Source organism: Drosophila mauritiana, chromosome X (genome assembly GCF_004382145.1).
Source record: "Drosophila mauritiana strain mau12 chromosome X, ASM438214v1, whole genome shotgun sequence".
In the NCBI taxonomy this organism is placed as follows: Eukaryota; Metazoa; Arthropoda; class Insecta; order Diptera; family Drosophilidae; genus Drosophila; species Drosophila mauritiana.
Window position 1 is genome coordinate 296320 of NC_046672.1, and position 13606 is coordinate 309925.

Here is a 13606-nt window from a genome sequence, read left to right on the forward strand (position 1 = left end):
GCCATACCTCGTTGAATTCGTAACAAAATTCTCTATCGACCTGTATTCAAAAATGGAAATTAAAATTTTTGCCATTTTTCGCAAATTTTAATGATAGCGGGTGTCTACTGAAAACCAACTTATCGTTGGTCACCTCCTGGAATTCTTGTTTGCCTGGTAGTTTATACCGAAAAATCTCTAAATTTTGTTAACAAAATGCGCATTTTTGTCGAAAATTTGTGAATTGTTCGATTTTAGATACGAGGCGATCATAATCAGTAGCGGGTGTCTACTGAAAACCAACTTATCGTTGGTCACCTCCTGGAATTCCAGTTCGCCTGGTAGTTTAAACCGAAAAATCTCTAAATTTTGTTAACAAAATGCGCATTTTTGTCGAAAATTTGTGGATTTTTCGATTTTAGATACCAGGCGATCATAATCAGTAGCGGGTGTCTACTGAAAACCAACTTATCGTTGGTCACCTTCTGGAATTCTTGTTCGCCTGGTAATTTAAACCGAAAAATCTCTCAATTTGGCATACAAAATGCGCATTTTTGTGCAAAATTTTTGGATCTTTCAATTTTAGGTACCAGGCAATGATAATCAGTAGCTGGTGTCTACTGAAAACCAACTAATCGTTGGTCACCTCCTGGAATTCTTGTTCGCCTGGTAATTTAAACCGAAAAATCTCGCAATTTTGCTTACAAAATGCGCACTTTTGTGCAAAATTTTTGGATATTTCGATTTTAGATACCAGGCGATGATAATCAGTAGCTGGTGTCTACTGAAAACCAACTTATCGTTGGTCACCTCCTGGAATTCCAGTTCGCCTGGTAGTTTAAACCGAAAAATCTCTAAATTTTGTTAACAAAATGCGCATTTTTGTGCAAAATTTTTGGATCTTTCGATTTTAGATACCAGGCGATGATAATCAGTAGCGGGTGTCTACTGAAAACCAACTTATCGTTGGTCACCTTCTGGAATTCCAGTTCGCCTGGTAATTTAAACCGAAAAATCTCTAAATTTTGTTAACAAAATGCGCATTTTTGTCGAAAATTTGTGGATTTTTCGATTTTAGATACCAGGCGATCATAATCAGTAGCGGGTGTCTACTGAAAACCAACTTATCGTTGGTCACCTCCTGGAATTCCAGTTCGCCTGGTAGTTTAAACCGAAAAATCTCTCAATTTTGTTAACAAAATGCGCATTTTTGTCGAAAATTTGTGGATTTTTCGATTTTAGATACCAGGCGATCATAATCAGTAGCGGGTGTCTACTGAAAACCAACTTATCGTTGGTCACCTCCTGGAATTCCAGTTCGCCTGGTAGTTTAAACCGAAAAATCTCTCAATTTGGCATACAAAATGCGCATTTTTGTGCAAAATTTTTGGATCTTTCGATTTTAGATACCAGGCGATGATAATCAGTAGCGGGTGTCTACTGAAAACCAACTTATCGTTGGTCACCTTCTGGAATTCCAGTTCGCCTGGTAATTTAAACCGAAAAATCTCTAAATTTTGTTAACAAAATGCGCATTTTTGTCGAAAATTTGTGGATTTTTCGATTTTAGATACCAGGCGATCATAATCAGTAGCGGGTGTCTACTGAAAACCAACTAATCGTTGGTCACCTCCTGGAATTCTTGTTCGCCTGGTAATTTAAACCGAAAAATCTCGCAATTTTGCTTACAAAATGCGCACTTTTGTGCAAAATTTTTGGATATTTCGATTTTAGATACCAGGCGATGATAATCAGTAGCTGGTGTCTACTGAAAACCAACTTATCGTTGGTCACCTTCTGGAATCCTTGTTCGCCTGGTAATTTAAACCGAAAAATCTCTCAATTTGGCATACAAAATGCGCATTTTTGTGCAAAATTTTTGGATCTTTCGATTTTAGATACCAGGCGATGATAATCAGTAGCGGGTGTCTACTGAAAACCAACTTATCGTTGGTCACCTCCTGGAATTCTTGTTTGCCTGGTAGTTTATACCGAAAAATCTCTAAATTTTGTTAACAAAATGCGCATTTTTGTCGAAAATTTGTGAATTGTTCGATTTTAGATACGAGGCGATCATAATCAGTAGCGGGTGTCTACTGAAAACCAACTTATCGTTGGTCACCTCCTGGAATTCCAGTTCGCCTGGTAGTTTAAACCGAAAAATCTCTAAATTTTGTTAACAAAATGCGCATTTTTTTCGAAAATTTGTGGATTTTTCGATTTTAGATACCAGGCGATCATAATCAGTAGCGGGTGTCTACTGAAAACCAACTTATCGTTGGTCACCTCCTGGAATTCCAGTTCGCCTGGTAGTTTAAACCGAAAAATCTCTCAATTTGGCATACAAAATGCGCATTTTTGTGCAAAATTTTTGGATCTTTCGATTTTAGATACCAGGCGATGATAATCAGTAGCGGGTGTCTACTGAAAACCAACTTATCGTTGGTCACCTTCTGGAATTCCAGTTCGCCTGGTAATTTAAACCGAAAAATCTCTAAATTTTGTTAACAAAATGCGCATTTTTGTCGAAAATTTGTGGATTTTTCGATTTTAGATACCAGGCGATCATAATCAGTAGCGGGTGTCTACTGAAAACCAACTTATCGTTGGTCACCTCCTGGAATTCCAGTTCGCCTGGTAGTTTAAACCGAAAAATCTCTCAATTTTGTTAACAAAATGCGCATTTTTGTCGAAAATTTGTGGATTTTTCGATTTTAGATACCAGGCGATCATAATCAGTAGCGGGTGTCTACTGAAAACCAACTTATCGTTGGTCACCTCCTGGAATTCCAGTTCGCCTGGTAGTTTAAACCGAAAAATCTCTCAATTTGGCATACAAAATGCGCATTTTTGTGCAAAATTTTTGGATCTTTCGATTTTAGATACCAGGCGATGATAATCAGTAGCGGGTGTCTACTGAAAACCAACTTATCGTTGGTCACCTTCTGGAATTCCAGTTCGCCTGGTAATTTAAACCGAAAAATCTCTAAATTTTGTTAACAAAATGCGCATTTTTGTCGAAAATTTGTGGATTTTTCGATTTTAGATACCAGGCGATCATAATCAGTAGCGGGTGTCTACTGAAAACCAACTTATCGTTGGTCACCTTCTGGAATTCCAGTTCGCCTGGTAATTTAAACCGAAAAATCTCTAAATTTTGTTAACAAAATGCGCATTTTTGTCGAAAATTTGTGGATTTTTCGATTTTAGATACCAGGCGATCATAATCAGTAGCGGGTGTCTACTGAAAACCAACTTATCGTTGGTCACCTTCTGGAATTCTTGTTCGCCTGGTAATTTAAACCGAAAAATCTCTCAATTTGGCATACAAAATGCGCATTTTTGTGCAAAATTTTTGGATCTTTCAATTTTAGATACCAGGCGATCATAATCAGTAGCGGGTGTCTACTGAAAACCAACTTATCGTTGGTCACCTCCTGGAATTCCAGTTCGCCTGGTAGTTTAAACCGAAAAATCTCTCAATTTGGCATACAAAATGCGCATTTTTGTGCAAAATTTTTGGATCTTTCGATTTTAGATACCAGGCGATGATAATCAGTAGCGGGTGTCTACTGAAAACCAACTTATCGTTGGTCACCTTCTGGAATTCCAGTTCGCCTGGTAATTTAAACCGAAAAATCTCTAAATTTTGTTAACAAAATGCGCATTTTTGTCGAAAATTTGTGGATTTTTCGATTTTAGATACCAGGCGATCATAATCAGTAGCGGGTGTCTACTGAAAACCAACTTATCGTTGGTCACCTTCTGGAATTCTTGTTCGCCTGGTAATTTAAACCGAAAAATCTCTCAATTTGGCATACAAAATGCGCATTTTTGTGCAAAATTTTTGGATCTTTCAATTTTAGGTACCAGGCAATGATAATCAGTAGCTGGTGTCTACTGAAAACCAACTAATCGTTGGTCACCTCCTGGAATTCTTGTTCGCCTGGTAATTTAAACCGAAAAATCTCGCAATTTTGCTTACAAAATGCGCACTTTTGTGCAAAATTTTTGGATATTTCGATTTTAGATACCAGGCGATGATAATCAGTAGCTGGTGTCTACTGAAAACCAACTTATCGTTGGTCACCTGCTGGAATTCCAGTTCGCCTGGTAATTTAAACCGAAAAATCTCTAAATTTTGTTAACAAAATGCGCATTTTTGTCGAAAATTTGTGGATTTTTCGATTTTAGATACCAGGCGATCATAATCAGTAGCGGATGTCTACTGAAAACCAACTTATCGTTGGTCACCTCCTGGAATTCCAGTTCGCCTGGTAGTTTAAACCGAAAAATCTCTCAATTTTGTTAACAAAATGCGCATTTTTGTCGAAAATTTGTGGATTTTTCGATTTTAGATACCAGGCGATCATAATCAGTCGTTGAATTCGTAATAAAATTCCCTATCGACCTGTGTTCGGAAACGGAAATTCTATTTTTTTGCCATTTTTCGCAAATTTTAATGATGGTACCCCTTATCAAAAATGCGAAAATGTGTTAAAATTTTTATTTTTGATAATAATAAAAAGAGGTATAGGAAAAGTTAGCTATTTTTATTGGCAGTACAAAACAGTCTTCATTTTAGCGGTGATCTCATTTTTGGGCATGTTATGAACTAACCCCTGATAAGTCTATAAAAATAGTTGCCCAAAATTTGAATACTTACCTTATTGAATTTTATAGTAAATTCGCTATCCACCTGTATTCAACAGAACATTTTCCTATACGAAATGTTGAAGTTTCTTCCGAGTACTCCTTGGCGAGTAACGGATATAGCAAATTTATAATTTCTCCTTTATGTTCTTTCCATAAATTTCGCCAAAATATACAATCCCAAGACTCATTCAAGACTATATTTAGGCGATTTTGTGCCATACAAATTTAATCATAGTTCGTTTTAAATTACCAGACGAACAGGAATTTAACGAATTGGTTGTTACAAGCAAGTGCCATTTGCTATATAATTTATGTAACAATACTAAAAAAAATTATCTTGGATACATATATACAGTATTTACAAAAGTGGTTGAAGATTAATTTGATGGCTTTCTAGGATTGGACTAGGATTATGCCCAACCTCCAGCGGGCTGCCAACCGCCACCACCGCCGCCTCCGTGGCCGCCACCGCTGCCGGCACCTCCATGGCCTCCAGAGCTCAGTTTGATGATTTTGATGACCTTGGTGCCGCCACCTCCGCTACTTCCGTGGCCACCACCTCCACCTGATGACCAACCGCCACCTCCTCCTCCTGAAGACCAGCCTCCTCCACCACCACCATGTCCTCCTCCACCACCATGTCCTCCTCCACCACCATGTCCTCCACCACCTCCGAGACTAATGATTTTGATGAGTTTAACATCGCTGCTGCTGCCGCTTCCGCCGCCTCCCCCTGAGGACCAGCCACCCCCGCCAGCTCCAGAAGACCACCCACCTCCTCCCCCGCCGCCTCCAGAAGACCATCCACCTCCTCCTCCGCCGCCACCAGAGGACCATCCACCTCCTCCCCCGCCGCCTCCAGAAGACCCACTCTCGGTGATAACTTTAATAATTTGTACGTCTCCTCCGCCGCCATGGCCACCACCGCCACCACCTCCCGATGACCAACTGCCTCCACCTCCTCCAGAGGACCAGCCACTTCCTCCGCCGGGCTTAGGGTTAGCCATCACACTGGCCGCTCCAATGAGCAGAAGACACACAAAGGCCTGAAAAGCATAAACACTTTATTACAGTCACTTTAAAAAAAATGTGTAGCAAGGCAGCCTGCACAATAATTTTGGATTATTCAGGATTAGTTATCCTGGCTTACAACGAACCGTACTTTCATAGCTTGAAATACTCCGTTTGGGTTAACTAGTGGGTTAAGTGCAAATCCACAACTGGCACGACTGCAGATGGCGGCGAGAGTTTTTATACCAAACCAAGTGCAACATAACTTTAACCGGAAAAGCTTGGCTCTGCCAGACGGCAAAAGGAAAAATATTTTTAACGCAAACTGTGTGGTTGGCAGATGTTGGAAGTGCTGCCGAGGGCACTGGTAGGAAAAAAGTTTTATATATATGTGAATATATTGTGAACAAAAGTACTTTAAAAAACATATAAGTTTTTTGCCATAAGCAAATTCGACATAAAAAATTCAATTGCTTTATCCTAAATACGAAGTTTGAGTAATACCATTTTTTTTTCGGTGTTAATGTCGCAATATGGGCCAAATGATGCCGCATCATCGTCAGGGGGAGGATTCAACAATGGACATTAGTTTTCAAATCCCAATGGACGGAGGGAAAATACAGCAGGCGAAAGCTGCAGACAACTCATAACTGCAACTCCATCCGATTGCTGCATCTGCAATAGTTTTGTAGTCAGCCAAAGATTTGTTTGTATCGTAAATGCACATCTCCCAACAGACAAGTTGATGGCGCACCTTTCCCATTGCATAATCCGCACCATTGCCGGTCACAATAGCAACTTCAGACCAACTTGCAACTTGTGACGTTGTGCGATACTATTATATAATTTGCAGGTTCCAGGGTATCGATGGCAATTTGGTCAAAAACTTTGACAAAATCGCTCAGAGGCAACCACGATTACTATTCGATTATTTGCAAGTGATGCATCCACAAATCGAGAAATACTAACAAATTACAAAAATTAAGATGATGATTTGAGAACGAAGAGGGCCTTTCATAAGCTTACTTAGGTAGAAGTTGCTTTAGCAATTAGCTTTCCTACCGATTTAATATATAGATTAATCATTTGATTAAATTCCTAGAGACAAGGTTGTAAGCAATCATACATACAGATTTGATTATATAGATTGATTACGTGACTTAATTTCTTGCAGACAAAAACAGGATTTCATAAAGTTATTTTTGTAAGGTTATTATTATCTTAAACTATATATTTAAGAACTACAAACCTTTTAATATGAATTTCACTTTAAGTATTGTATTTTATGCATATCATTCCCCACCAGGCAGGCTGCAGTTACATTTAATTTCGGTCACTCCACCAGAGCCGGCATCATCTGCAGTGTAGTAGATCAGCGGGTCAACGTCCCGTGGGCTGTTTAAACTACAATGCGGTGCAAAAAAAACGTGTTTTCTGCCTCCATGAACTTATAATACTTTTGGCGTGTGTGCCCACTTCTCCCCCCTAGTCTAAAATTTGTGTTCAAGCTGGGGTTTAGTCAGCGAGACAAAAGCGATCAGTGAATTAAACAAGAGTCGTGGGTTCGGCGGGTAAACTTTCATCGATTTCCGAACACTTACGTCAATATACGATAGCTGTCATAGATTAATATAGCTGCAATCTCAAAATTTACAGTCGTATATCCTGACCAAGGTTTAAAAAACATTTATCGCATCCTTTTCCCCTATATATCAATGTTTTTACGAAAAAATGATTGACTTGTACACTCTTTGGTTTATTTAATAATTGAGTAGTATTCATTATCGTTAGCTATTAGGTAATATAGTTAAGTTTAATGTGATGCTCTCTGGTTACATTGCATTGCGTTCTTTATCAGTTGACCTAAGATAATTGTATAATTTATAAACTCTTATCTTTCTCTTCCTTATATATTCAATTGGTTAGTCATAGCGAATGTTGCACAAGTTTATCTACCATATAAGTAAAGTCCCACCTACAAGTAACGCTTATAATGTTTACACCTCGACATACGTTTGTTACAATTGTATAGCTAATAAAATTTAGATTTATATTATTTATAGAGCAAAAAAAAAAACTCACAAAAAATAGTAGGAATTAAGGTTTTAAAGATATTTATCTATGCTAAGTCTATACTGCTTTCGCGCTTTATACAGAGAAAGCACTCTTGACTAGACATGCGATGACTAGATGGTTTATATTTGGGTAGACGGGACCATGGGGTTCCTATTGCTTCTGTCTCCGTTAGCAACACCTTTCAGGTACTTGGAAAACATTGGTGGGGCAAAAGGAACCCAAAGTTATAGACGGGTAGTCAGTCAGGAGAGCTACGAGGCCCAGAAAACACGGCACGTCAATCGCTTAATCCAGGCGAAATCATGCCTTCTATGGGCTACAGCTATTGTTCCATAATAATCGTGTCTTCGGACTTCACATTGCCGGAATTAATGGCTTCCATAGCCTTGCTTAGCAGGGTGGCATCCTTTAAGCTGACCACCTGTACCAGCTGGGGCTCTTGGCCAGGACCTCCTTGGATCATCATCTGGTGCATTCCAGGCGACATGGTGATGGTCTCCAGCTGATCGCCATTCTCCACCTTTCAGGAGGTAAAAAAAAAGGGTGATTTAGTTAGTACAAGAGCAAATTCATAGCATTTCTTTACAGATCAAGGGGTCCTTGAAAATTCTCCAGTTTTCCTATCTGGTTAAAAGAAAAGAATATAAAGTATAAAATTATAAGATAAAATGTATAATAGCAAAATATACTTACATAAACTCAATATAAAATAAGGACAAGCAAAAAATGTATTTATAATCTGAGACCAACAATAATTAAAAATAAAAAATGAATTTTAAGTTAAATTGTTGGCTTTATTTAGCATTTCAGTTTACACAATATACAAGCAAATGTTTTATGGTAAAATTATATTAAAATCACAACAATCGCTTTTCTTTTAAATAAAATTTGTTGCTTTTTCATTATCTTTCTTTTGCAATTGAACTTGGCTTGATTAAATTAAAAATTTGGTATAAAACAATTCAAATTGCGATTATGAGATATGAAAATCAAACATGTAAACACAATAATAACGGTAAAATCAATATTGATTTCATTGAAACACAAGAGCAATAATGAAAATAGTAATAGATCAACATAAAATAAATTTTGGATACACTTTCAGGAGAATATATTAAATATCCCTCCACATATATAGCACACTTATATCTGGTAAACTCATTTAACCGCGTTTGCGCTTTTTTCATGCGAATGACTACATTAAAATATTACATGGTGGGCAAAAAAGTGGTATGGAGCTAAGACTCACGGGGTTACAGGTACGTAGGCTGGCTGATCCCTGTTTTTTTTTATTACCTACAGGCTAAAACTAACGTAATTGTACAACTTAAATTTGTTAATATTTGGTTTGATTCGCGCTCTTAGTAAGTTTACATGCATAAATATATGTACTCCACACTTTAACAACTAAACAAATGGCTAAACTATAAAATATTCTGTTTTGTAGTTCTGTAAATTAGGAACAACTTTAGTTTTTAATTTAGAATTAATTTTTTGGTTTAAATTTTCAACAACATTTTTGGTTTTCTATTCTCGGCACTAAATTCAATTTGTATAGTTAGTAACTGAGGGATTTCCTTTGGCTATAACTATTTAGATTTTTTGGCATTCACAATGTGCGCGTCTAAGTTTAAATGGCAAGTGCATTTTTTTATTATGTTTTTTATTTTTCTATTTGTGGAAAGCCGTAATTGACTAGATTCGAGTTAATATGGATTATTAAATGGGTAACTCTACCCCAAGTGCTCCAGTTTAATGGCCGGCAGTTGAAGCTGCACGCTGGTTAAACTGGCACTGTCCACACAACGGATGGAAGAGGAAGTACCGGAGGAGTGGTCATTTTCATTGGCATTTAGCTGGGATTTGCTTTTTAGAGACGAATTGGGTCTCCCACGCTTCTGAACCATTACATCTCCTCCCCCAGTAACCCCGGTGGACCTTTTCCTGGTGGATCTCTTGTTTGCCACCTGTGGAATGCTGGGAGTGGCCAATACTATGGGCATCTTTACACTATTATTGTTATTTGCAAGGGTGAAATTATTGTTGTTGTGGTGCCCTAAATTGCTGGAGGTGGTTGTGGATTTGGCTATATAGTAACGTTCGCCGGGAGTAACCTGATGCCCAATCACCCCACCACTGCGCCGGCCTAAGACTGACGATCCCGCTGAGATCAGCGAATAGCACTGAACGCCGCCATTTCCCAAAGAGGATGAGGAGCTGGCGGCGGTATTGGTGGAGCGATTGACACTTGTATCTACCTGCATCGGCGCGAGGCACACTGTTCCATCGCTGTTCGTCTGGATCTGCTGCACGTTGGCCATCACCGACTGGTACATAGAGACGGGAACTGAGATCACATTGCTCACCGAAACGGGATATCCTAAAAAAATGAGTTTGGTAAGTGCGTATAGCAAGGATAAAGGTAACGTGAACTCCAAGTACACAACGATGATAAATACCTTGGCCATCCTCGGTTGTAATATATATTTGCCCATCCTGCGTCTCGGTAAGATCTACGGTCATGTTCTCATGGCCATTTACATCATTGAGACTCTGAACTGTCTGAATGGTAGCACCGCCTTCACCCTGGTGGAGCTAAAAAAGAAGTTGCAAGTAAGAACTCGAATGCGGATGTAGTAATCGCGAAATGTACTTACCGTGGCAACACCTTGAACCTGGGCAGTTGTACCATCCGGCAGTGTGATAATTGGATTATTTGGGTCTACCTGGATTAGCGATACGGTACCATCGGCATTCTGTGAGAGGACCGTTTGCGTGGTGTACTGTGTATAAAAGTTAATTACACTAGTTATTAACTTATTAAGAGTCCAAATGTCTAAGCCAAAACGCCGTAATTGAATTTAAGTATAAAAAAACTACTGAAAGGCAATTTTAGCAAGCAATACTAATAACTCTTAAAATAAAAATGTTTGATTCTGTGTTTTTAGAGTGACGGAAGTCGTATTTACATGTGGGTGTGTTTTTCAGTTTGTGGCGGATGCAAATAATGATGGAAATAACCAATAACTCGATAACAATCAGCTGCAACAGAACACAAGCAGATGAAACAAAAAATCAGGTAATATTAGGTTGACTTAAATAAAATAAGAGGAAAATCGGGACCAACAACATAAATCATAAACGCAGAGTAATATCAATAAAAACGCAATACTGAGCCAAACATCAATCAGTTAATGCAATTTTTAGGAAAAGGGAGTAGGGCTTGTAAGCTATGCACAAAGGTTTCAAATCTGCTATTATGTACATAAAAACCCTTATTTTTAATTTAGTTACAAATGGATTGATTAATTTTAAACCTTGTATCTGTATGCAATTAAAATAAGATTACTATTTTTTATGATCTGCGTTACGTCAATTCGTTTAAAGAAACCTAAACTCAACATACTTTGTTATGGAAACCATTAAAACATTACATTAAGCGTTTAAAGCTACTTGCAGATATTTAAATAAATTCGTATCTTGCTATCCTAATGTGCATAGTCTGACAAATCCCGACCCTAGTCCCGTCTCGGTTGGGGAGCACAACAGCAATTTAAAGGGCATTTCATCCGGATTAGTACGAACATCAACATCGCTGAGCGTAATTGGCTCGATGCAGACTTGAGCATTGGCGATCTGCTGGGCAGTGACCGTCTGGTTAGCACTCGACTGGGAGTGAGCCTGGGACTGCGAATGCGCGTGAGCCTGTGCCGCACTTACGGCGGCGGCTGTCGTCTGAACCGCTGTGGCGGTTGCCGTTCCACTGGCAGTGGTCAACTGGATTGTTTGTGGCTGTCCTCCGGCCACTGGCTGAATGTGAACAGTGTTGGGCAAGTGCGTCTGGTGGTGTTGATGGTGCTGCTGATTCTGAGCCGGCGCCTGGCAGATCTCAATCTTTGTAGAGGCGGGCAGCGTAGCCGTCGTGGTCACATGCTGGTTATTGGTACTCTGGATGATTGTCGGAGCAGGAGTGTTGCTTTGGGCCGTGTGGGTGGTGATCACTGTTCCAGCACTATTGATTTTCACAACATTCACCTGCTGCGGTTGCTGTGATGATGATTCCATGTGGATTGGTTGATGGATTAGTAATACGATAAATGCCGGTTGCGAATAAATAATGGGCAAGACTTTTCACAGGGAAGTTCGTCGCATTCGACTATTTCAAATTATGTTCGTGTAAAATAGGGTAGCCTAACCATTTTAAAAAATGTATAGAACATGTTTACATTTATTTAAAACCCAAAAATGTGGAAACACTTTTAGGTTAAATAAAAGTGTTTTTTTTTTTTTTTTTTGTATTTAACCCAACACGGTTCCGAGAACATAAATAAAAGCTGAAACCATAACCTTGAATGGAACCTGTGCTATACTTACATTGCTGTTGCCCGTCGGTGGCGTCATTGTCGTCACCGTGTGGATGGTAGGAGGATTTGAAAGCTCCATGTCCTCGTCTTCGTCGCCCGATTGCGAAATCAACGCGTTAACCTTGTCCTCGTCATCGGCAAAGGTGGGCAGCAGATCCTCCCTTCCATGGTACTTGTAGCAGTTGATCACAATCTTGCGTAGAGCATGTGTCCAGCTGATCTGAAGAGGGAGACACATACAGTTAATAGGATTCAAAGGAGATCGGGGGCGGCTGTTGGAACACCCACCCCACCCACCTTCTGTTTGTCGTCCTCGGAACGGGCATCCATCCTCACATTGGCCCAGGGTAGCTCCTTTGGCCACCAGGGCGGTCTGGTAGACTCCCTGCCCCATCCTGGCTTCCCTCGTCCCGTAGAATACTTGAGCATCAGCGGGATAAAGGCTCTCAGCTGCGCTTGGGTCATCTTTTCTACGGGAGTGGGTATGCCATCGATTACCAAGCCAGGCAGTTCGAAAAGGGAAGGATCATCTTGGGGCGGAGGTGGAGCTTGCTGGGCCAGTGCATTGTCCAGTTCATCCATTACAATGTTTTTTAGGTTGCGCAGCACGTCTTCCAGGGGTTTGGCCCCAAAAACCTTATAGCTTGTGTTGGGTTTACCCGGTGTGGCCACCAAAACTACCGCTTGTTTGCCCACTCTGCCCGTAAACTCATAGATAATAGCTCTCAGCTTGCGCAACAATCGATTTTGTTGCCGTTTTCTAACCGAGGGATTTGTTTCGAAACAATGGGGTCTCTTTCGCTTTTTAGAACTCGCTATTGCTGCCGCTGCTGCCACGCCTACTGGTCCTGCGGCTGCTAGTTGGTGGGCCACGTCATCATTCACTGGCATTGAACCCAGATCTCCCTCGTATAAACTGCCATCGCTGCTGATTAGATCCTCGTCGTCGTCGTCGGAGCCCAAGCTCTGGATATCCTCATCAAGCATTTCGATCTTGTAGGTGGTTCCGTTGCTCTGGGAACTGTTGCCGGCACTTTGCAGCTGGCCGCCGCTGGTTGCTGTTATTGTGGTCACGTTGAGACCGCTTCCCAAAGTGCTGCTCCCGGCAGAAGTTCCTCCTGAACCTCCGTTAGCCCCATTCGAGGAGTGACTACCCGAGGAGGTGGTGGTGACAACCACATTTCCAGTCGAACTCCTTTGGCTGCCCGCCGGCGCCACGACTAGCCGATAGCTTGTAGTGGCCAGTTTGGCGGTGGGGATTAACTTTTAAGCCTTTCTGCTTCCGATCCTTTTCTTTCCTCAAGCCTTACTCACTGGATTGAAGAAGGTCTTATTCGCATGCACAGTGTGATAAAACTGTTCGGAAAAACAAAGAAGGGAATTTCTTAAGAGAGTTTTAATGTATTAATTGCGGTAAATTATGCAAGCCATACATCCAGAAGAACGGTGTGGTCGAGATGTAAAATTACTCAGTATGCACCTATTTTTCAAACCCAAGACCATAGTAGCTGTCACAGGGT

The 13606-nt window shown here is 40.2% G+C and overlaps 2 protein-coding genes across 3 annotated transcripts; both read right to left on the minus strand.

The window, feature by feature from the left end:
• Window positions 1–4513: 4513 nt before the first annotated feature.
• Window positions 4514–5943, minus strand: LOC117147710 (glycine-rich protein DOT1). Its single transcript, XM_033314708.1, has 2 exons — window positions 5798–5943; window positions 4514–5681 (listed from the first exon to the last, which is right to left on the minus strand). Exons 1-2 carry the CDS (start codon window positions 5801–5803, stop codon window positions 5046–5048), a joined length of 642 nt encoding a protein of 213 aa, XP_033170599.1. The 5' UTR covers window positions 5804–5943; the 3' UTR covers window positions 4514–5045.
• Window positions 5944–8650: 2707 nt separating this feature from the next.
• Window positions 8651–13352, minus strand: LOC117147705 (DNA-binding protein Ewg). Of its 2 annotated transcripts, XM_033314694.1 has the most exons (6): window positions 12384–13352; window positions 12097–12306; window positions 11308–11769; window positions 10380–10505; window positions 10182–10317; window positions 8651–10102 (listed from the first exon to the last, which is right to left on the minus strand). In XM_033314694.1, the coding sequence occupies exons 1-6, from the start codon at window positions 13071–13073 to the stop codon at window positions 9456–9458; spliced, it is 2271 nt and encodes a 756-aa protein (XP_033170585.1). In that variant the 5' UTR covers window positions 13074–13352; the 3' UTR covers window positions 8651–9455. The 2 variants fall into 2 exon arrangements, with proteins under 2 accessions (XP_033170585.1, XP_033170586.1); XM_033314695.1 differs by lacking the exons at window positions 8651–10102; window positions 10182–10317 and having other exon boundaries at window positions 10489–10764; window positions 12384–13172.
• Window positions 13353–13606: the final 254 nt, after the last annotated feature.